This window comes from Prionailurus viverrinus, chromosome B1 (genome assembly GCF_022837055.1).
Source record: "Prionailurus viverrinus isolate Anna chromosome B1, UM_Priviv_1.0, whole genome shotgun sequence".
Classification (NCBI taxonomy): domain Eukaryota; kingdom Metazoa; phylum Chordata; class Mammalia; order Carnivora; family Felidae; genus Prionailurus; species Prionailurus viverrinus.
Genome location: NC_062564.1, coordinates 87,166,650 through 87,192,617, shown reverse-complemented (window position 1 = coordinate 87,192,617; position 25,968 = coordinate 87,166,650). Strand labels below are relative to the sequence as shown.

General features: G+C 35.8%; 1 protein-coding gene across 15 annotated transcripts in view; it reads right to left on the bottom strand.

Annotated features, from left to right (window-relative positions):
* ELF2 (E74 like ETS transcription factor 2) overlaps window positions 1-25,968 on the bottom strand; it is a 93,991-nt gene that overhangs the window by 34,629 nt on the left and 33,394 nt on the right. For 13 of the 15 annotated variants that reach the window (XM_047855246.1, XM_047855250.1, XM_047855251.1 and 10 more), the window contains exon 4: window positions 17,687-17,852. In XM_047855246.1, the coding sequence (XP_047711202.1) occupies window positions 17,687-17,852 (166 nt within the window). Of the gene's footprint in view, window positions 1-9,947; window positions 10,051-17,686; window positions 17,853-25,968 lie in introns of those variants that run through there. The other 2 variants (XM_047855265.1, XM_047855268.1) reach the window with 1 other exon arrangement.

Genomic DNA, 25,968 nt, shown 5'->3' with positions numbered 1-25,968 from the left:
ATATTTCAAAGCTATGTTGTTAGATGCACATAGGTTTATGATGATTATATTTTCTGGATTGTTCCTTTTAGCAGTCTGAAGAGTCTCCATAGCAATTAAAAATTTTCACCCTAAATTCTATTTTATTATACCAGCTTCCTTTGGTTAGCATTTTTCAGGTGAATATTTTTTTTCTATCCTTTTTATATTATTTACATCATTTTGTTTTGTGTTATCTGTTAAAAATAACACAGGCTCATGTTAAGATCACAACAGGTTATTTTAATATGATTTCTGATGTTTTGGACTTACTTCTACTATCTTGATTTATTGTTTGTATTTCCATTTTTTCTCCTTTGTTGCCTTTTGTTAGATTTCATCACGTTTAGTTTATTTCCTACCCCCAACTTAGTATTCTGGAAGCTATACCTTCGATTTCTATTATTTCAGTATGTTCTAGTTGCTTAAAATAAATGTCCTTCTTTTCACTTCTCAATTTCTCCACCTCACGTTTCACCCAGTTCCTAACTATTTTATTCAAGGGCTACCATAATCTGGTTCCACTCTATCTTTCTAGCCTTATCTCTCTCTACCATATGCCAGTACAAAGCCTAATCTAAATAAAATCCAAAATTCCTGGCATTGTTCTGGTTCATGATGTCTTCTCATTCACTCACCCATCAATAAATAATTTATTGAAAACCTATTTGGTGCCTAGCTCTGAGCAATACCAGTAAACACAAAAGATAAACCCTCTGGTTTTATGAAGCATCATGTGGAAACATTAAACAAGTAAATATAAATAGAACAGAACTTAATGAATACATGAATACATGGTAATGTACTGAATAATGAATACATGGTAATTGGCTCCCATCTTCCACTCTACCCTCAAACCGGCACTGGAGTACATAACTACCCACCAGGTGGCACCAAACCACAGCCGGACCTTAGACTGATCTGGATGCCATAGTCTGAGTCCTGGAACCCCTTTCACACACGTCTTTCTCCACACAGCTTGTCTCGGGCCATTTTATTAAACTCACAATAATGCCATGTTCCATGCAATTTGAGGTTTTGGGAATTATTTACCCTCACATTGTGGGAGTTTATTGTATCAAAGTTGTAGGTGCTAACCAAAAAAGAAAAATGGGGGGCTATGACAAAAATAATAGAACAGTCCTAATGGAGATTGACTTTTTATCAGCTAAACGCAATATTTCTCTTAGAAAGTGACATTTAAACTGAGATCTAAAGGATGACCAGGAGTAAGAAACTGAAAAATGGAAAGCACTCTGTCCCAGAAAGCAAATGGTGTATGTGAGTACCATGTGAAGGTAAATTTTAGATTAATGGAAATGCAAAAAGACAACAGTGTGTATATGTGTGTATATATATAAAAGACAACAGTGTGCGAATGGGGGGAGGGGGATGTATATAATTCATCAGAGTATAAATGCTTCAGAGCTTGGGCTTACAACCTGAATTTAAATCCTTGCTCCACCACTTAAATAGTTGTCCAACCTTGGAAAAGTTATTCAGCCTAGGGTTGTTGAAAGTATTAAATATATTAATATGTAAAGACCTAAGAACTATTCCTGGCAATATGGTAAATACATTTTAAATGTTACGGTTTTGTTTTTGTTGCTATTATTGTTGTTATTGTTTCTAGATGGATGAGAGGAGACAAAATATTCAGTGTCTTGAAGGCCATGTTAAAAATTATGAATATTATCCTAAGTGCAATTAGAACCCACTGCAAGGTTTTAGGGAAGGGAATGTAATGATTAAATTTATAAATATATATTTTAAATCATTTTGGTTACTATATAAAGAATGGATTGTTTGGAGTGAAAGGCAGAAGGGCCAAGAGTGAAAATAAGAACACCAGTTAGAAGGCCAATGGCCATGGTCATAACTCACATAAAATAACTACAGATTAGTCTAGGCTAGGAGCAATGACGATGGAAAGAAACTGGTAGATTCAAGGTATATTTTGGAGGCAAAATTGAAAACTGACATGATCTGGTTTTGGGCTAGGAGGTAAGGTAGAAGAAAGTATAAATGATGACTTCTCAACCAGAAAATCTTTTGCTGCTGAACAAAGATTCTTTGTCTACCAAACTTTCTTTAGTCAGGCTCCTGAACCTTCTCCTAGGCCCATCTGTGTACTTCCTTGTAAAACCCCATTCTAACAAGAACTCTAAGTCAGTTTAGCTAGGCTGTTTAGAATCCCCCATCCTCCATATCTGATTACTCTCCATATCTAATCGGGTTCCTCATCCTTCCCAAATCCCCAGCTAATGTGTGATCATCCTGGCCTGTCTTTAGCAAGAATCTGTTTAACCAGAACCCCCACCCCTCCATTCCTGATGTTTTCTCTTAGAAATTTTCCATCCAATGACTCTGCTCCTTGGCCATAAATTACCACTTGCTCATGCTGTACTCAGAGTTGAGCCCACTCTCTCTCTCCCTCACTGCAAAATCATGTAACAGTGGTCTCTATCCTTATCATAATAGTACCCCCCTCTTGAATAAAGTCTTCCTTATGGTGCTTTAACAAGGATCATTGCTTTTTTTTCTTTAACATTTCTCAAATGAAATTTTATTCTCCCAGGCTCAGCTAAAATATGAACTTTCCATCAAAATAAATAATAGCTCTCTCTCTCATTCTTACAACACAGATTTTCTTTGAACCTTCGGTTATAAAGAGTTTTCTTTTCTTTTTTTTTTTTTTTAATGTTTATTTTTGAAAGAAAGACAGAGACAGAAACAGAGACAGAGTGCGAGTGGAGGAGGGGCAGAGAGAGAGGGAGACACAGAAACAGAAGCAGGCTCCAGGCTCTGAGCTGTCAGCACAGAGCCTAACACAAGGCTCAAACTCATAGACCATGAGATCATGACCTGAGCCACAGGCGGCCGCTTAGCTGACTAAGCCACCCAGGCACTCCTAAAGAGTTGTTTTCTTATATATTTTCCCCAATAAAAAGCAACATCCTTTACAGTTAGGGCCATATCTAATTTCTTATTCTAGCCACACACACACACACACACACACACACACACACACACACACAAAAAAATATGCTCTGTGTACAACAGGCCATCTCAGATAACTCCACAAATGGTCTCAGGTCCTCATGCTCTTTTACTTCCTTTAGGAAGTATAAGAATTCAGCCTGGGGGCGCCTGGGTGGCTCAGTCGGTTAAGCGTCCGACTTCGGCTCAGGTCATGATTTCACGGTTTGTGGGTTTGATCCCCGTATCAGGCTCTGGGCTGACAGCTCAGAGCCTGGAGCCTGCTTCAGATTCTGTGTCTTCCTCTCTCTCTCTCTCTCTGCCCCTACCCCACTCACGCTCTCTCTCTGTCTCAAAAATAAATAAACATTAAAAATTTAAAAAAAAAGAAAGCAAGCAAATGTCTCAGGAAGAAATCAGCACCTTTCCATTTCTTTTTCCTCTTAGACCAATTCTTGGTTTCCTTTGAAAAGAATTTTTTCATTCTAACTTATTATTCTGACTATCTATTTTCTGAGAATTAAGTTGTAAAAAAAAAGGTAATATAGAAGAAGCAAAAGAATTCTGGTTTTCCTAAAAGTCTTGTCAAACATCATGTATAATAAGAAGTACCTTTTCACTAACTAAATTAGAGCTATAACTCTTTCCTTTTTGATGTAAAACTTCCTAGAGTGATCTTTTGCAAGGTCGTCTAGTTTTAAGAAAATCTCTCCCAAGTTCTAACAAGTAATTTGTTTTGTTTGAATATATTCTTAAATAAATAATAAGAAGAAAATAATAAATAAGTTATCCTGGAGAATAACTACCTATGATCACCACCCACCTAATATAAAACATATGAAAAATATTTTCAGTTAAATTTTAAAATTTAACTGTTCATTCAAGTCGGATATGTATTTTGACTGACTTACAAAGTGAAAAGAAATCAAACATCCAGTTATGATCAAACACCAACCTTAAATTAGGAGAATATGGGTTATCTCTTATAAAAACTGGCATTATATCTTAACAATGCCTAAGCAAAAGAGAGGAGATGGGCTACATTCTTTCTTCCCTGGTATACTAATGAAAAAAATTATAGAAACATAAAAAATTTTTTTAAATAACAATTAGTACCATCCCATTTCCTAATGCCATTCCTAAATTGTAGCTAACCACTGCAAACAGGCTGGGTTCTTTCAATGTCCCCTGATTTATGAATGGGAAAAAGAAAAATGGGAAAAAAGTCACTCGTGTTTTGTGGTACTATTTCCACACATAAAAAAATTAAATGGTGAGATTTAGGAATGCTTAATTCCATTTGACCTGCTCCTCTGCCCCTAAAGCCAGAGGCCTTAACTGTCAGCTATGCCTTTCTGATGAAATTTAAAATGAACCACCATATAGCTATAATGCAATCTGGAACTTTTAGATAGCTACCATACTTGGCAATTCTTTGTGCTTCCTCACCTTTCCACAACTGTACCTACACCACGGTATTATTTCCTTGAATGCTAGTTTTCCTCGATTTAGGTGGTAAGCTTCCTTAAGGCCAGGCACCATGTCTTATTCGACTTTGAATCACTTACTCCCTAGGAGCCATGATGTTGTTTGTATATAATAGGTACTTTGTGCATGATAAATGTTAAGTTTACCAGTATCTCATCTGTATTTAATAACTGTCACATGAAGGTGGAAGAGGGAGAATTTATCTGCTGCTTCAAATGCTTGAAAAGAAATGATCTTAGCTTAAGTGCAAATATTAAATCTATAAAAAACCAGTTTGGGAGATGTTAATTTATATAATCTGATTTGTGACAAAACAATTTTACAGTATGGCAAACTTACATGCTTTCTTCACTAAATTCTAAGCACTAGGAATGTAGATACATTGCCTGTCTTGTCTACCCAGCTAGCCTATGCCTAAAATAGTGCCTGGCATATGGTAGATGCTCCATGAATATTTATTGATGAATTAATTAATAGTAATTCATTACATCATCTCATATAGACCTGAAAGAATTTTGGTATCTTTTCACCCCCAATATCAATCTTCTGTGATGGAAATAACACAACATGGTAAGAAGCTACTGTATTAACTGGGTTTTCACAATGGCAGAAGCTCTCTTTCAGTGCTGTCATTCCCAATAGTTTAGATAATGGTTCTCAAAGTATGATCCCTGGGCCAACAGCATCAGCATCAGCATCACCTGCGAACTTGTGAAACATGCAAATTCTTACGTCCCATCCCTGATCCACTGAATCAGAAATTCTGGAGGTGGGCCTAGCAATCTGTATTTTAACAAGTGCTTCAGATGATTCTGATGTATGGTCAAGTTTGAGAACCACTGGCCACAGAAATTTTTGTCACAGAAATAGATGGAGCTCAAACTGACAAATAGGTCATAAAATATTAAATGAGCCTTTAAAGAAATATACTAAATGCTCAAATATTAGAATGTTTTAGAATAAGTTAAATTAGGTCAATCAATCAACCACTACATAGTTGAGAGGCTTTTTTTTTTTCTTAGTAGGGATCATAAAAGTGTATTCAATGGCTTTCAGGGGTGCCTGGGTAGCCCAGTCGGTTAAGTGTCCGACTTCAACTCAGCTCATGATCTCATGGTTCGTGAGTTTGACCCCTGCGTTGGGCTCTGTGCTGACGTCTCAGAGCCTGGAGCCTGATCTTAATTCTGTGTCTCCCTCTTTCTCTGTCCCTCCCCCGTTCTCCTTCTCTCTCTCTCTCTCAAAAATAAATAAACATTAAAAAAATTTACAAAAAATATTTAAAAAAAAAATAAAATGGCTTCCAGATCCCCACTATGACTTGTTAGGAAAAAAAGAATAGCAGTAGGGCAGAATATAGGCAAGAAAGGATGAGAAAAAGGTAGATGACAGCTAAAATAATAATATATGGATGAAACCTAGAAAAACTGTTTTTTAGATTTTAACTGAAATTAAGCATTTTAATTTTAAATAATGGCACAAATCACAATAGTTTGGGCAGTTTTGTGACTTCATGACCAATAGATATCATAAATGTTTTCATATTATAGTTGTTACAGATATCTCAAAATGTAATTTATGGCCATAGCTATCTATCGACATAAATTAGATCTGCCACTAGATCTCATTTTATGATTCATTATTAAAGAAGCATATGCATTAATATATCACAATTAAAAATAGTTCAAAAGCTATATTTCAATATATTTGTTTCCTTTGTAATCCTAGTTATTGTATTTTATATATTTTAAAAAGTTGTTCCGTGAGAAGGTCCACAGGCTGAATTTACCATGTGATCAAAGAGGTACATGACACAACAAGATGAAACAACTCTACAAAAGTTAATAGTTGCGTTGAAAATGTTCTTGACCTCCTTTAAATGATGGGCGCCTTCATGAACCTGAGATAACTCATGGGTCTCTTTCCCAGTTTACAAATGGTCATGGAGGATGCACAAGGGACAATGATTCCTCCTCCTGAAACAGCATTGTACCAAAGCACCCAGCTTTGAATTCCAAAAAGAAAGGCTAGATGTGCAACTACTTTAATCTCTGTAATTTTTAGCTTAGTATAGGCGATGAGCACACCTAAAGCTCAAATCTACAGAGGCAGACAATTTAGTGGCAGGTGAATAAAAATAGCTAACTATTAGGGAGCTCTGAACGAGAAGCTACGGAGTTCAGACGTCATTTTCGGCATTTTCGGTAATGCTTTGATTGTCTTGTTTTACTTCTTATTTACAGTACTGTTTGGGAAACAACTAAATTTGTATAAAAAAACATACTTTTTAAAAAACTCTTAAAAGGCTTCCTATTGGGCTTTAGGTAAGGCCCAACAAACAGATACAAATCTTACAAAGTCCTCAGCCTTACAATTACAAGATACAGTCTTTACAAAGTCCTCAGCAATAAGATTTTTTTACCTCATTAGCTTCATTTTAATTCCCTTTCCCTTTCATAATCCATATTCTAGCCATACTGAATTCCCTTCTGCAACTCAAATAGGCCATGTTCTCCTTCCTCCCAGACTTTCAACCACGCTATTCCCTGCCTGGCTAATTACTTCAAACCCTTCAAATCTGTTCAGATGTCACTTCTCAGGGAGGCATTCTCTGTCCTCCTAGGCATTCCCTAGCTGTATACTCCCTAAACTTTTCATTAATCCTATCATAACAGCCATCACAGTTAGTTATAATAATATGTTTAACTGTTCATTGCCCACAAAGCTGAAGGCATGGTGAGAGCAAAGACAAGGTCTTGTTTACCACAAGATACTCGGCTCTGAGCCCAACATGCATCAGCCCTTAGGAAGAGCTGGTAGAGGATGAATTTACCCAGACATGTTTTAAAGCATTCCTACAGTTAAGAACCTTCAGCTATCCCTACTTGGCAACATTTATAACCTTGTGTGCTACTCATTTAAAATTCTTTTTTTTTAATGTTTTTTTTATTTTTGAGAAGAGAGAGACAGAACATGAGTGGGGGAGGGGAGAAAGACAGAATCCTAAGCAGGCTCCAGGCTCTGAGCTGTCAGCACAGTGCCCGACACAGGGCTCAAACTCACAAGCTGTGAGATCATGACCTGAGCTGAAGTTGGACACTTAACCAACTGAGCCACCCAGGTGCCGCACTCATTTAAAATTCTATACAATCCAAATTTAGCCCTCTCCTCAGTCTAAAATTTATTACTGGGGTGCCTGAGTGGCTCAGTTCTTTTGAGCATCTGACTCTTGATTTTGGCTCAGGTCATGATCCCATGATGGTGAGATTGAGTCCCACATCAGGCTCTGCACTGAGTATGCAGCTTGCTTAAGATTCTCTCTCTCTCTGCCCCTCTCCCCTGCTCATGTTCTCCTTCTCTCTTGCTAACATAAAAAAATAAAAAACTATTACAAAATAAAAATTAAAAAATTTATTACTCAGACACATTGTTATATAGCAAAATTGAAAGTTAACTAGTGCTTTAAAAAATTAAAAATTTAGGGGCGCCTGGGTGGCGCAGTTGGTTGAGCGTCCGACTTCAGCCAGGTCACGATCTCGCGGTCCGTGGGTTCGAGCCCCGCGTCGGGCTCTGGGCTGATGGCTCAGAGCCTGGAGCCTGTTTCCGATTCTGTGTCTCCCTCTCTCTCTCTCTGCCCCTCCCCTGTTCATGCTCTGTCTCTCTCTGTCCCAAAAATAAATAAACGTTGAAAAAAAAAATTTTTTTTTAAAAAAATTAAAAATTTGGAGGCACCTGGACGGTTCAGTCGGTTAATTGCATCCAACTCTGGATTTCAGCTCAGGTCATGACCTCGTGGTCATGTCCATGCTGATAGTGCAGAGCCTGCTTAAGATTTTCTCTCTCACTGTCTGCCCCTCCTCTGCTCTTTCTCAAAATAAATAAACATTTAAAAACTTATAAAAAAATAATAAAAGTTTGAAAATTAAAAATTAAAACGTAAAAAGTTTGAGTGCAAAGGAATGAATGCTACTAGTTTTCAAAAGTAAACATCCTTTAATGATCTACTTTCTAGATATACTTCTCTTTCCATTCATATAAAATACATGTTTCTTACAGCATACAAATACCATTTAAAATCATTCCTTTTCATTTCTCCTTTATTAACTGACAGGGTAGTTCTTTACTTTTGGCCACTATTTTTTCCTTCACGTAATAATCTGTAAAACATACATTCAAGTGAACTAAAAATTGGCAGATATTTTAAAGAGCCCTTAAAGGGACACCTGGGTGGCTCAGTCGTTAAGCAACCAACTTTGGCTCCGGTCATGATCTCATGGTACGTGGGTTCGAGCCCCACATTGGGCTCTGTGCTGACAGCTCAGAGCCTGGAGCCTGCTTCGGATTCTGTGTTTCCCTCTCTCACTCTGCCCCTCCCCCATGTGGACTCTCTCTCTCGCACGCGCAAAAATAAAATAAAATAACAGTTTAGAAAGCAGAAGCTTCACTTCATTTTCCTTTTGGATCATAAAGTCCAATTATAAAGTAACAATTATGATAAAACTCTATTTATTGATGTAAGTAAATGTGTCATATTAAAACTTTTCATCTTCTATACTCTTCATAATTTAATACCTTCTAGCTACTTTGTATACTTTTAAACAATACAGTTAAATGATTTTCCACTTAAACACCCTCGACTTAGAGACCTTACTCAACACATTTAGGGACTTCCACAACCACAACTCACCTCCAGTTTTTAAAAACCTGATATTTTAATGTCCAATGCCCAGTAAATGGGAATTTCAGGAAGATTAATAATTGCATGATACCATATTTCATTAATTCTAAGATGTACGCTTTTTCACATTTTAACATCTCTGAAACTAGGATGTATCTTACAATTGATGGTATCCTAAAATTTATAATTGGCAGCGTTTTTTTCTTTTAGTGATCTAAAAATGTTTCTTACAATAGATGGCATCTTAGGCTAAATGAAATATACTTACTAAAATATTAAAAACTTTTCTCTAATAATGCTTTCTAACTGATCCAAATCACAGTACAATTATAATTCAAACAGTTCTAGAATAAAAACGAAAGGAACTTCAGATTCACATTTTACCTTTTTCGAAAACTAGTGACTAGGCTAAACTCAACAAAATGGATAACTGGAAGAAAACACTTCTTTAAAAAAATATAGAAAAAGTCTAGATTAGAAGCAACAGAAATAATAGAAATGCAGAAAAAAGGACTGGAAGATGTTGGTCAGTAGTAGCATCTAAGTAAGTGGAGGCATGAAACAGCCCTAGAGCTTAATCTATAAAAAGAAACAAATATTAGGAACATGGCAGGGGTTAGCACAGGTAACAAATTGTTTAGGAGGAAAGATACTGTTGCATTATTTCTCCCTCCTTAAGGAGAAATCATTGTCACTCTTGAAACAAAAATATGGTATAGGTATGTTGAAATAATTGTAATTAAATGGAAAATTGTAAACATTCTTAGTAAATGAAAAACCAACCTACCAGCATTGTCTTCCTTCTGGCTCAATCTGTTTCACCTTCAGGTAATCCTAGGATAGGGGCTCCTTTTCAGATCCCCAGTTTTTCATGTCGATCTTCTACCTCCCTGTGGCAACAATATTTTCTAATTAAAAGAGTCCTTTTGTGCCACAGGGAGGATTTCTGATGGTATAACAAATACAAAAGTTATCACAGCTCATCATGAAGTCAACCTAGTCTTGAGACTTTTCAAGAAAAGAAATTTGGCTCCTGAACTTATTTTTCAAGACAGAAATCTCATTTCTTTTTTTAAACTGCATTTCAAAAAGCTAAACTTCCGTGTATTTTTTTTAAAAGCAGTGCTTTCTTATTGAGTTATGTAAAAATTCTGATCATTCGTCTATCTTTTCAAACTAACCCCTAAACACAATTTTGTTCATAAATGTAGATGCCTAAGTTTTCTAATTTTTCCTGATCATTTCTTTAACTATAAACACAAAAGTTTTATGTTTTGATACCTAGTTAAAAACCAAAGTCCTGCTCCCAATGATCAGAAGAGAAGTAAGAAGCTACCAGACTGCCTTCAGCCAGTTTGTTAGTAAAGATTAATAAATCCACTTGTATTACATAACATTTAAACAAGGCCAGCAGGACATATAAAAAGCAATAGTTACTGTTCCCTTGCTGGTAAGATTATGAGTGATTTTCACTGTTTCTCTTTGCAATACTTCCCAATTTCTCCAATGGGAATGTATTGATTTTATTGTAAAAAAAAATCAAATTTAGGTATAATCACAAATGATTAAAGCCTACTGTGATTTTAAGATGAAGTTAATCTAGTATGACAACATTATGGGCTTTGATATATTTTGGATAGCCATATTTATGTTTTTGGATGACTACCTTTTTATATTTTAAATAACCCTAAGGTATTCAACATTTAATTTGGTACCAAAAAAAAATATATTTAAGATTTTACATAGATGGTTCTTGATTATACTGCAATACTAAGTCAAAACTCAATTTATTTCAGTCTGTATTTCCTAACAGTTATGTGTTAAATACTATATTGTACACTGTATTCAACAAAATAAAAAAGTATGTCTTCAAGGGACTTCTACGTTTACTTTGAAAACAAAAGGAATATGTATACACACAAGAACAGTATAAGAGAGCAATGATCAAGTGCCTAAGCCCAGATGGTCTAACAGAAGATCAGGAAAGGGAGCATTTAATGCAGGCCAGAATCACTGAGAAAAGTTTCGTGTAGCTGGGCCTTAAAAAAATGGATAATACCTGAACACAGGTTGATAGAAAAATGTATTCGAGCAAAAGTTCAGAAGCATAAACAGTCCATGCAAGGGGCAATAAGGAAAACAGATAGAGTATAATGTTTCAGTAGATAAGAAGGCCAGAACAGGAAGGACCTACTTCTGGATGATTCTGTGGGTCACTGAATTTCGCAGAGGAGTGTCTTTTGAAATCTGATAAACAAAGAGCTTCTGGAGAATGATAAAGGTAGGTGCCAAAGCACAGTAAGCTAAGGAAGGAATGACAAGGAAAAAGTACACACTGAAGGTATAGAGCACTTGTTTTTTTACAAAAAGTGAAGTGAAAGGAAAGAGAAAAACACAATGGAAAAGTAAACAAATGTTGTTTTAATGTATAAAACACCTTCTATATATTTGAAGGCACGGGAAAGGACCTAATGAAGTTAAAGGGATACTTACGGAGCACTTACTACATCACAAGCACTGTGTTTTATATATTTATTTTATGTAGTCCTCACAACCTTGCATTACTATTTCATGACAGTGAAACAGACCCCCAAAAAGTTAAATACTGATAAGTAAGTGATAAATTAGAAGTCTGAAACCAAGACTAACTAACACAATCAATATTCTTCCTTTTTCTACTAAAGAGAACTACTTAAAAGGCTACAAGAAAAAAATATTAATCTCAGGAATAGGATTTTCTATCATTAATTGATTACTCTTGGCTCTTCTTCAGGTTTCTCAAAATGTAAACATTCCCCGGGGGCACCTGAGTTGCTCAGTCAGTTGAGCATCCGACTTCAACTCAGGTCATGATCTCACGGTCCATGGTTTCGAGCCCCGAAGGCTCTGTGCTGACAGCTCCCAGCCTGGAGCCTGCTTCTGATTCTGTGTCTCCCTCTCTCTCCGTCCCTCCCCCACTCATGCTCTGTCTCTCTCCATCTCTCAAAAATGAATAAACATTAGAAAAAAATTTTTTTAATGTAAACATTCCCTAAGGTCAATTCCTTAATTTTGTGTCCTTTGTTCTTGATCACAGGAAGACAAACACGGAATATAAATACCTTCTCCCTTAGAGAAATCTCTCAAACACCTTTCCTTCTGGAGATTCCATATGTTTCCATGGCATCAATGATGATGATTCCCAAATCAGTCTCTCCTTGATCTTTCTTTTATAAGCTTCAACTGTACTAGATATGTTCCCTTTGCCCCTCCAGGTCTATTCTCCACCCTTCTTAATGCTGCTCTCTGTCCCAGAAGGCTGACTTCAACAGGACTCCCATAGCTTTAGACCGCATTTGATCAGTGGAGAGCCTTGGCAGGGAATTAGAGGGAAGAAGGAGAACAAAATCACGGTCCTTATTCCCTGGCTCTTTCCCTGTAGCATCACCCTCAAGCCAGCTGCATCCTTTGACCAAAGGTCCCAGATTCTCCCAAGGTGACCCTCTTTCCAGGGCTCTCTTCTTCTGGGTTCCAGTAACCATGCCCTCCCTTTGGGCCTCAGGCCAAAGGACAGAAGGAGCTCTGCTGCTGCCACCTCTGGACTACTGCCCTATTTCTTATGGGCACCCTATGCTTGCCCACACATTTGTAACTAGCCATTTATTAAAACATTCTAAAAATTATCCTAATTTGAAAATGCCATCACTTTTGCAGTGGGACCCTGACTACACATTTGTACATCTTTAAATACCCAAATATTTCTCCTCAGATCTGCTCTGCTTCAACTCAAAATCAACACACCTACTAGCAAACTTACCTGTTTCCCAAAACAGTCTTGCCTTCTTCGAATTCTTGTATGATATTACGGCCGTCAAGTTAGGGTCCAAAAAACCGAGTAATATCTTCCCTAACTATGCCTCTCCCCCTAATTTGCCATGTCAAGTATTGTTAGATCTTGCATAGTAGTATTGCTTACATAAGCCCCTTCTGTTCCTGTTGCTTCTACCTTGTTTTAATAGTTCTCAAGTCAACCCTTAACTCATAACCACAAAAACAAGTCTGCCTGCCTCATCCCTTCCTCTACAATCATCAGATCCTGAGATACTAATTACATAGTACTTTCTACTCAAAACCTTCCAAATGTTTCTGCTTCTTACAAGCCTTATCACTCACTCTCGGGTTCAAATCATAATATAGTCACAACTCTTAATGGGACCTCCTGTCAAGGTCTCGTTTACTCACAATATCTTCTAAACATGCCTTGAACTTCAATATTCTACCCATTATTAATTAGATTGTCCTCAGTCTACAGTGTCTTTCACTTACCTCCTATCTGCCGATCCAAATCCTACCATCTGTCCTCCTTCTTTACTTTCTCTAAACATTCCCTAATCCTGTAAATTGAACTTTCTTCTGAAAATCTCTTTGAACTTGTAAGCAGAACCCAATTGATTCTATACTGCTTTACATTTCCAACACAGTATATATTATATATGTTAAAACTAAATGATTAACCCCTTGAGGGAAAGAAACATGTTGAAGGCAGTACCTTTGCACGTAAGAAATGCAAAGTATCTGTGATATAGTCTCATAAATTAAAGTGGAAGGTTAAGAGGATAAATAGAGTTAAGTTAAGGTGCAAGATGAAGAAGCAGATCCTAAACAGTTCAATCTTCTCAGCCGAGCCTTAAAAGATTTCTATCAAAACGTATCTGCTATTGATTGTATTGGTATAAACTTGTTACTTTTTAAATGGTAATCTGGAATAACCTTTTAAAATTCATGTGTTCTCTATCTACCTATCTATCTATCTACCTCAAATCTCAGTGGGGAATCCCAGAGACCCCTCTCCATCCCCAATGTGCCACATCAGTCTACCTAGCAGGCCCCCAGAACTGGAGTGGAGTGGAGTCTGCAGCCATTGGCAAGGGTATTTCCAGCCTGCCAGACTCAAGACGGCACTCATACTTCATTACTATTCCCCAAAGACTCCTTATGATTACTGATCTCCAGTTATCATCAAAAGGCAATTTATAGGTTTAGATGAATATGCCTATTTTTAAAGTCTCAAAACATATATTTGGCTTTTCCTATAAAATTTAAGAGAGGATCACTATTGCACATAAGCTCTGTGAGAGAAATGTAGAATTTTTTTGTCTATAAAAAGGTGAAACAAAATAGCCTATGGTTACTACTAACAAAATGAGAAATCATTTTATACACAAAATAATTAAGATGGCTAACTGTACTTCACTATATAATTTTAGTACTCCTGCCTAGATTTCATCATGAACATGGTTTCTGGTATAAACATATACATATGGTTATATAGCAATAAAAGAAAAACTTTAATGTACACATGCAGAGAATTGCTATATCAGGTCAATAAATATAATTATGAATATTTAATTATGAATATATGAATATGAATATATGAATATTGAATTATGGATTATGAATATAACCTAAGTTATAACTAGGAGCATTCCAGAAAGTATTTCCTAGATGTACAAAAGGAAATCTTACTCTATACAGATCTCATTTCCACCAATTCACCAAATGAAAAGCTCTGTAGACATAAATATTCCTTTCCCTTTTTTCCCAACTTCTTCTCCAAAACCTACACGTTTCTGGAATTTAAGTTAAAAATTTATAGCACTACAAAATGAACCTGATCTTAATCCACTACCTAAAAGGAAACATACATTAGGATAAGTCATAACAACTTTATTTATCTGTATATGTTCTAGGTATCAGAAGAATGAAAATTTATTCATATTTTTACTTGTTTAAAAATGCATTTTATTCTTGGGGCACCTGGGTGGCTCAGTCGATTAAGCGTCCGACTCTTGATTTTGGCTCAGGTCACACATGATCTCTTGGTTAATGTCAGGCTCTGTGCTCACAGTGAGAAGCCTGCTTGGGACCCTGTCTCTTTCTCTTTCTCTCTTTTCCTCTCTCTCGGCCCCTCCCCTGCTCTCTTTCTCTCTCTCTCTCAAAATAAATAAATAAACTTAAAAAATGCATTTTATTCTTTATTGGGGCACCTGGCTGGCTCAGTAGGTAAAGCATGGGACTCTTGATCTCAGGGTTTTAAGTTTGAGCCCCATGTTGGGTGTAGGGATTACTTAAAAATAAAATCTTTTTAACAATGCATTTTATTCCTTAAATAAAAACAAAATTAGGTTTGGATTAGCTGATTCTAAACTAATGTATATATATTAACAATTCTTATAAAGTTACATTAAAAACCCATGAGCCATAGTATTTTCAAATAACTTAGTATGTTGTAGTTTCAAGTTCTGCATGCCTTATGATGAATAAATTGGAGTGTTTTAAATTGTTCTAATTATAGATGTATGAGATGTATGAGCCAGCAGTTTTCAGTCTCAATTTGGCATTGCCTTTAAAAGAGTTATAAATGAATTCTAAGTTTTACTGTGTTATTCTGTGAGAGACAAAAATAGCTATATGATACTATTCTTTATTTTTTGAAGTAATAGAGCAAGCATAGATTTAAAAAAAAAAAAACAGAAACATGAACCAGAATAGAATTAAAAATGTTTAAGATGAACTTCTCTGGTACTTTTAGACTATTTTAGGATAATACAAGTTATTTACTAATACTTCCTTTTCATGATAAAGAAAAAAAAATCTAAAAAATATTATCAGCTAGTCAAAACTGCTTTCAAAATATCACACAAATAAATGTTCTTTTACCCAGACTATGTATATTCCCTTTTCCAATATCACGATCGTTCATATCTCTGCCCTATAAATGATTATCATCACCCTCAGAGTTTAAGATGACTAAGAAAATAAAATCCCTTGAACAGATTATATCCACTTCCTATTTGGAATTGTTTTTACCTGAGTAATTGAAATTAATGAAGCAGCAATCATCAATTATACAACCAATAAGATCTGGCTGACCTGCTGTGGTATTTTAATGTGATAAATATCCATAATTTTCTACTTATGCAAATTTGGCACTGTAGTTTTCATATTTTACAAAGTTCCCGATTTGCTACCAAAATCATAGTCTTCCTTATTTTTTTAATTTTATTTTTTATTTTTTAAATTTACATCCAAATTAGTTAGCAGATAGTGTGTCTTCCTTATTTTTTTGATCAAAACAATTTCCAGGAATTTCAAACACGTTCTTTTTTTTTGTTTTTTTCCATTCAACTTAAGCTTTCATACTTTTTTTCTTGTGCCATTAGTTTTCTGCTTAGTTATGCTCCTGTAATAAAATCAGTTACTTCAATATCTACTTCAAACTATCACCCTGCTGTTCTTCCTATTCTTTTTCTCAAGAAGAAAATTCATCTCTGCCCCCATGCGTCTCGCTTCAGACTGGAAAACTCTCCAAAACCCTCAAAAAACCACACATGTATCTTCCTGCCACTTGCATTATCTACTGTGTAAATCAAGTACCACTTCAGTCCAAGGTCACGAAGCCTGTATGAAGTGCTTAACTACCTATTTTGAGAGAAGGAATTATCACTTCAAGCGGAGTTTGCTGGCCTTGTTGCCATCACTGCTCTGAAGAGCAAGGTAACTTTTAATCCTTCGGCTCAGTAAGAAATAAAACTGGAGGAAGAACAGCCTTAAGCTAGAAGGAGCTAGTAGTCTGAGGGGTGCTAGTGGGCCTCAACAGCAGAATATTCAAAAATGTTAATCATGAGACGTAACTACATTTGTAGAAATTTATCTAAATATTTAAGAAAGTTAATGAGAATTGCAAGCCAAGTATAAGGACTTTTTTCTCCATTAAGAGCTAAAGATAAATTTTAACGTTTATTATTACACAACAGTCATACCATCTTTCTGGTGAAATACTCTATTCTCTTTATGGTCAATGGCAAAAATGAAAAGGTTTCCAACAATTGGTCAATAAATTTCATATATATAAAAAAAATAAAAAATAAATAAAAATAAATTAAAAAAAAGAAAAGGTTTCCAAGGATTGCATATTATTAATCTCCAATTAAATGCAGACAGACTGAAACACCAAAATTTCTCAGACGACAAAAAGGGAAGAAGATGCTGACCGACTGCTACAAAGACGCGTCTGACCTAAGAAAAAAGGAATCATACTGCTCCACCAATATTGATTCAAAGAAACTCTGAATCTGTTATAAAATGAGAGTACTCTACAGATTTTTGAATTAAAAAGTTACCCTCATATACTAGCCTATGGACTTCTTTATCTAAATAACTAGTCACACTCTCAAAAAAAAAAAAAATGCTAAAGATAATTCTATTATTGCAGGCCTGTAATTTTGTCCTTAGGGTCCATTGTATGAGACCTGTTATACTTCAAAGAATTGTGATGTAGGACTTTGTGTATATATATATACTATACATATATATATATATATATATATATATATATATATACTAAAGTCCCTTAAATAAGAGATGTTTCACTGGTTTTTAAGCAAAAAGAGGTTCTTTTGTATGTATCATTCGGTTGGCAATAGTAACATTGACACTTATAAAATGAGAAAGTCACAAATAATGAACATTTTGTGAGATGTCTACCTGTTTCCACATTCTCGGTCTCAACTTCTTGTTCCTCTGCCACATCATGCATCATGTAAGTCTCATCATCATACACCAGAACCTGGGCTGCATAGCCCTGCTCTAATCTGGCACTTGGGACTGGCTCCACAATCACTGCTGGATACTCAGAAACCTTTTCACTTTCCTGCAAGAGCAAATTTAGAAAACAATCAACTTTTTTATTCACAAATTCTGGATTTACTCCTAAATACTTGAGTTCACGTAGTCTCAAGGGGTTTCATGTATTACACAATGAGTTTCACATATTACACAACGAGTTTTATGTATATTACATAATGAGTTTCATGGATTACATATAAATATGAACGTAAAAACTAAAACAAGAGATGAAAAGGGAACTTTAATAATCTTTTCAAGTCTCAGGAAGTGAGTCTTAGATTAAACTTTTTAAATAATCGGCTTCAGGACTAAAATGACAAATTAAAACCATGCATATAATTGCACTATCTCATGAAACCCACTAAAACGAAGTAAAAGACTTTTCAACACAAACCCATAAGGAGAAGAGATAAGTGCAACAAAGGAGAAGAGATAAGAGCAACAAAATCTTAGAAGATTAAAAGTGGATGGGTAAGTGTTATGAAGTAGTTAAGGAGATCCAGGAAAGCCAAATCAACCTGGCAGCAAAAAGAAGCTGAGAAACAACACACCTTACACTGGAAAACCCACAGAAGGCAGTACCCATTACCCCTGAAAATGGAGTAGCAGGTGGTAGAGAAAGAGGAGGGGTTCAAACAGGAAAATCCCATCAAAGCTGTTTGAAAAGCACTCTGATTCCTAGACCTGTTCCTCCTCCATGATGTTAAGCAACTGGCCCTCATTTCAGCAGAAGACTGGAGAATTAACTTTCTGGTGAAGGAATAACAGGAGCATTTTCAAGGTATATTAGGCATATTTGTTAGTATTGATAATGTACCAAAAATAGAGGGTTTTTTTTAACATTTATTTATTTTGAGAGAGAGCATGCACAAGCAAGGGAGGGGGAGAAATAGAAAGAGAGAGAGAGAGAGAGAGAGAGAGAGAGAGAGAGAATTCCAAGCAGGTTCCACACTCAGTGCAGAGCCCGACATGGAGCCTGATCCCACAACTATGAGATCATAACCTGAACCAAAATCAAGAGCAGTGGCTTAACCAACTGAGCCACCGAGGCACCCCCCCAAAATAGATTTTTCAATCAGCTTTTTAGTCCTCCACTTTTAATCATAAGCAAACAGTCAAGTATTACTAGTAATTTACAGAAAAGCCTTTAACACAGAATACATACATATACACACATATATACATACATCTATAGTCCTATTCCTCAGGGATATTATATCCATAACAAGAACAGAATACAATTTAATAAAGACATTTAAAAATAAAGAGTTCTTAGAAGTTAAAAACATGTGGGGCGCCTGGGTGGCTAGGTTGGTTAAGCGTCCGACTTCGGCTCAGGTCATGATCTCACGGTCCGTGAGTTTGAGCCCCGCGTCGGGCTCTCTGCTGACAGCTCAGAGCCTGGAGCCTGTTTCAGATTCTGTGTCTCCCTCTCTCTCTGCCCCTCCCCTGTTCATGCTCTGTCTCTCTCTGTCTCAAAAATAAATAAACGTTAAAAAAAAAATTTAAAAAAAAAAACATGATAGCTGAAATTAAAAAAAAAAAAGAAAGAAGAGGCTTGGAAGATAAAATTGAGGCAGTCTTCCAGAAACCAGAGAAAAAAAGATGAGGTTATAAAAAATAGGAGAGGAAATAGAATGATACTAGAGAACCAGTCCAGGAGGTCCAATATCTGAATAATAAAGTTCCAGAAGAACAAAATAGGGGAGGGGGGAAAAAAACAGATTGGAAAGAAATGAAAGAATTCCAGAAAATTTTCTAGAGTTGAAGGATATGAGCTGCCCATTTGAAAGGACCTACCAGATATTTAATATAAAAAATTAAGGGAGACCTAAGCTGAGGCACACCACTGTGAAATATCATAATACTGGAGATAAAACGGAAGATTCTGCAAGTTTCTAGAGAGAAAATACAGGTCACATACAAAGAAATGGATTCAGACTTCAGTCTTCTCAACAGTCACATTAGAAGGAAAATGACAAAGGAGCCATTTCTTCAAATTATAAAGGAGAATCATTCCTAACCTAGAATCCTTTAGCTAGTCAAATCAACTTAAGAAAATAAGGAGTTTTCTCAGATATGAAAGCTCTCAAAACATTTACTTTGCATACATCCTTTCTCAAGAAGCAAATTTTGATTTCATCAAAAGTAAAATTTTAATAAAGACCACAACTTAGGATACAGAATATAGGAGACCCAACATGGGAAAGAGACAACAGTAATCTTTGGGAGGATTGGCAAGAGAGATTCCAGGATGCCAGCTATACACTGGATTTAAAGGGCAACCAGTCTGGATTATACGACCAGGACTCCTGAGACAGCACGATAAACTGTCACCAAGACAACCCCTGGCATGGTTCCTAAGGACAGAGTGTCCAGATAAGCCTACTCCAGGTTTTTATTCATATCTGATATCTGGCTTGCTTTGATGTACCTATTCACTCCACCTTGCCTTGCTACCTGGATTAGCTAAGAACACTCCTTTCACCTCCCAGATGTGTTCTGCTTTGATCTACTCTCAAGTGTTGAAAGAAAACCACAAAAAGTTAAGAAACAAAAACAAGAAGAACAGCATTCTTTCCATGGGACTGTATGTATATATATATATATATATATATATATATATATATATATATATATCTGTTGAACAAACCTGCATCACCAGGTCATACCACTGCCTGAAACCCTATGGCCCTATGTTTCCAAGAACCAACTCATGACATTGCTTATTGATTGCCTGAGTAGAACTTCTTGAAATGCAGTGAACTTGATGCCAAACTAGTCCTCCTTTTCCTGGAAGCTTTAATCTAACTATGGTAATGCTATCCTTCCCTAACTCAGTTAGCTTGGGACATTATTCATATTTTCAAAGTAAACACCGTGTTGTTTACGAATATATCCACAAACAATAAAACTATAAAGAAAAGTAAAGAAATACTACCCCATAAGTCAGGATAATGGCACCTCTGGGGTAGTAAGAGAGGGGCACAGTTAATATTGTAAAATACTAGTAATTTCTATTTTTTAACCTGGTTCATAGGTAATATTTATTCTTTTTGTTGTTCTTAAACTAATATATATGTATATATATATATGTACACATATATATATAAAGCGCAGTCTTCATATTGTATCAAATACTGCACAAAAAAAACCTTTAAATAAATTACAAAACAAAGGTATGATAAATTAAAAATAAGAAAGCATAAGGGTGTCTGGCTGGCTCAGTCAGTTGAGCCTCCAATTCTTGATTTCAGCTCAGGTCGTGATCCCAGGGTCATGGGATGGATCCCTTCGTCGGGCTGAGAGTGGAGACTACTTAACATTCTCTCTCCCTCTGCCCCTTTCCCCTGCTCACACACACACACTCTCTCTAAATTAAAAAAAAAAAAAAAAAATTTAAATTTAAAAAAATAAAAAGAAAAAGAAAAGGAAAACAAGCAAGCACATGCTGAACAGTAACACTGAATTTCCTACTCTGTATAAGGCAAAACATTTTTAACATTAAAAAAAAATATCCTTGGGCCACGTGGGTGGCTGTCAGTTGGATGGCTGACTTTTGATTTCGGGTGGGGTCATGATCTCACAGTTATGGGATTGAGCCCCCTGGCCGGCTCCAACTGCACATGGAGCCTGCTTGGGATCCTCTCTTCCTCCCTCTCTGCATGCGTGAAGAAAAAAAAAATCCTTCCCCACAAATTAGATACACTAACAGTTGAATCTCCATTCTTCTTGCTCAGCTTTATAACCACAACCTACAGGCAACATCACCTAGCTATAAAATAGATGTTAATGAGGAGCATGCGATAGGTAAAGACTGATGAGGTCCCCACTCATAAATTAAGAAAGCAACATCATAAGTGGCATTTGAGCTGGTACTGACCCAAGCAGTAAATACCTTATTTATACAGAACCCAAAGGACTGATAACTTCTTTCATTCCTCTGAGATCTAATAGTATCTTTAACAGTAACATTAACCTGAAATTATTTTATACTGTGAACTCTCCACCTCCATCTTACCAGTAGGAAATAATTCAAATTTTCTAAACTATGAAATACTTGAGATGTAGAATTCTGGACAAGGCCAATTTCCCCATCTATAGTCTCTTCCCCCCACCAATTAGGATTCTCGACCCACTGTTCTCTCTTGTATACCTTAGCTGGGTTTTAATATTTCAACGGCTCCTTCTTATTAACTATAAAAAAGGCAAAATCTTTATTAAAAAAATTCAACTCTTCTTTCAAGTGAACTCCAGATCTTTGCATCTTATACCTGTATACATTCTCAAAAGATAGTCTAACTCTTTGACTCATTATCTACATATACCTTGTAATCTGGATTCTACCACTCCGATGAAACTATTCTCTTAAATGTCAGTAAGGATTAAACTCTATTTCAGTTTTCATCCTCCTTTATCCTTCTGCAGACTCAGACACTTACACACTGTTACCTCATTTAAAAAATTGCTTCTTCAATCTTTTTTTTCTCTTTCTACCAATCTACTTTTAAGCATATCCTTTGACTCTTCTTCCATCTCCAGTGTCAGAAATATAGCCAACCTACTAAGGTTCTGTTCTCAGCATTTCCTTTTTACTCTATATTACCTTCCCTGGCAATGCCCCCCCATTGTTATGGTTAAAAACAGCACCTCTATGCTGATGATTACTAAATGTTTGGTTCTTCTCCAAGCACCTTCTGAACTCCAGAACCAACTTTTAAACTACCAATTAACATCACTACAGGAATAATCAGCTAATACTCTGAGCTTAACATGTTTAAATGGAACAAATTATTAACATCTTTCCCTGTGCCCTCACCCTGTGTTCTTCTCTACATGTGTGTCTTCATATTTAACAAAAAAAGAGAGATTATAAATGTTTATATCTCTCAAATTCCCTTGAAAATTAAATATCCACAAAGTACTTAGTACAGTGTTTAGAATGGAGTAAATACTCAGTGAGTAATGGAGTTACTTAGTACAGTGTTTAGAATGGAGTAAATACTCAGTGAGTGAGGAGGGCATGTCTTCACACTACAATCAAAATTATCTGTATTACTTCTTTGTACAAAAAGCTTTCATGACTCCCCATTTGTCTAAAAGGAAAACTGAACATACTAAACAATGATTTTTAAGACTCTTTGAAATATAACCCTCAACCCTGTTAGGTATTGAATTGATTCAGACTGAGGAACTACAGAAGACTTCCTAGAACTGGGCCCTGAATGGATGAAAAGGATTTGGACAGATGTGGAAGGCAATTTCAGGTACAAAATGAACATGAACAAAACTCATGGAAACTCTCACATTTGGGAATTAGGGGCAAAGCAATTAGGAGCTATGTGAGGTAATGTAGGAAATAAGGCTGCAAAGGTGGTATATTAATTTCTTGGAGCTGCTGTAACAAATTATCATAAACTCATAAACAAGGCTATAATATTCCTGTTACTGTCCCTGGTCTTCCTCCCCCTTCTGTTGTATTCTATTCCATGTTTGTCTAGGAGTCAATTTACCAGATCACCCAGTAACTGCACTTCATCTTAAAAGGACTATCAAATTATATTATTTTACATTCCCACTATAAATGTATGAGAGTTCCACTGCTCTGCATCCTTTCCAACACATGGTATCCCTCTAATTTTTGCCATTCTGTGTAAGTATGTAGTAGTATCTCTCTGTGGTTTTGTGTTTCCCTGATGGTGAGTAATAGTGGGCATTTTTTAAAGTTCACTGATTTATTTGGTGGGCAGAGAGAAAGAGAGAGAGAAAATCCCAAGCAGGCTTCACATCATCAGCACAGAACCCCATGCAGGGCTCAAACTCACAAACCAGGAGATCGTGACCTGAGCCAAAACCAAGAGTCAGATGCTAACCGACTGAGCCACCCAGGTGCCCCGTTGGGCATTTTTATATGCACTTATTGGCCATTCATTTTATTATCTGTTCAAATCTTTTTCCTGTTTTAATGGATTATCTCCAATTTATTATTTTATATATTCTGAATATAAATTCTTTGTCAGTGTATGTATTGTAAAGGTTTTTTTCCAATCTTTGCTTCATCTTTTCATTTTCTTAATGGAATTTTTTTTCAAGAACAGAAGTTTTTAATTTAAATGAACTTCAATTCATCATTTTTTTTCTTCTAAAGTGTTGTCATGCTTTTGTGTTCAATCTAAGAAACCATGGCCTATTTTAAGATTGAAAAATTTTCTATGCTCAATTTTGAGTTATTCATTGTGTATGATGTGAGAAAGGATTGAGTTCATTTGCATATGGTATCCAGTTATTCCACCATTATTTGTTTAAAAGACTATCCTTTCTCCACCGAATTACATTACCACCATTACTGAAAATTAATCAGCCTTGGGGTGCCTGGGTGGCTCAATTGGTTAAGTGTCCAACTCTTGATTTTGGCTCAGGTCATGATCTCACAGTCATGAGATTGAGCTCTGCGTCGGGCTCTGTGCTGACAGCATGGAGCCTGCTTGGGATTCTCTCTTCTCCCCCCCGCCCCCCACTTGTGTGCATGCACGAGTGCTTTCTCTCTCAAAATAAACTTTAAAAAAGAAAATTAGCCTCAAATGGATCTATATTATGTTCCACTGATCTACATGTCTGTTGGCATATCAATTCCACACTGTCTTAATTACTGGAACTTAATTACTGGAACTTCATGGTAAGGTGCATAGACCCTCCAACTCTGTTTTAACATAAATTCTCTAATCCATAAACATGGTATAACTCTTCATTTATTCAGGTCTTTAATTTCTCTCATAAGATGCTGTGTTTGCATATACATCTTTTATTTACTTCATTAAACATACCCCTGTGTCATTTTGATGCTGCTCAACAGTACTGCTTTTTAAATTTCCTATTTTGCTAAATTTCCTATTTTGCTAAGATATATAAATACAATTAATTTTTACATAGTCACTTGTTCTAAATTTTTTAGTTCTAACAGTTGTGTAGATTTCTTGGGAATTTCTATAAACATGATTGTATCATTTAGAAATAGTTTTACGACCTCTTTTCCAATCCACACGTCTTTTTATTTTTCTTACCCTGTAGCAATGTTTCCAGTGCAATGTTGAACAGAAGTGGTTAGAGCAGACATCTTTGCTTTACTACCAACTTTAAAAGGAAAACATTCCCTTTGTCACCTTTAAACATGATGTTGTCTGTGAGTTTTTCACAGATGTACTTATTAGGTTGAAGAAGATGCCCTTATTCCTAATTTAGGGAACTTGTATAATAAATAGGTGTTGAATTTTGGCAAATGGGTTTTCTGTGGTCACTGATAGGATCAAATGATTTTTTTCTTTTTATTTTGTTACTGTGATGAATTACATTGATTGATTAAACCTACCTTCCTGGGATAAACCTTATTTGGGTCATATGATCCCTTTTATACATTACTGGATTTAATCGCTAGTATTTAATCAAGAATGTTTTTATCTATGCCCGTGAAGGATATTGTTTGAGGATTTCTTTTCCTACATATCTCTGTCTGGTCTTGGTATCAAGATAATGCTGGCCTCAAAATGAGTTAGGACATGCTACCTTGTCTATTTTCTGAAAGAGTTATGTAAAATTAGTAGTATTTCTTTCTTCAATGTTTGTTAGATCATCAATAATGCCACTTACCCCTGGAGGTTTCTTTGTGGAAAAGATTTTGACTAGGAATTCAATTTATTTTAAGATACAGTGCTACTCAGATTTTCTATTCCTCTTAGAATGACTTTCAAGGATTTTGTCCACTTCATCTGAGTTGCCAACTTTTTGGCATAAAGTTGTTCAACCCTTTCATTCCTTATATTAGTAATTTTTGCCTTCTGTGTTTTTTTTGTGTGTGTGTGCAGTCTACTGAGAGATTTATCAATTTTCTTAATCTTTTCAAAGGACCAGCTAGCAGATAATTTCTATTTGTCTACTTTTTACTTCACTGACTTATTTTTTTTACTTCCTTCCTTCTACTTTGGATTTAATTTGATCTTCATATTCTAGTTTATTGAAAGCTCAAATGATTTTAGACTTTTCTAACATAAGTATTTGAAACTATAAATTTACCTTTAAGCACTGTTTTAGCTGCATCCTTCAAATTTTGATATATTGTATTTTCATTTTCATTCAGTTAGGATATT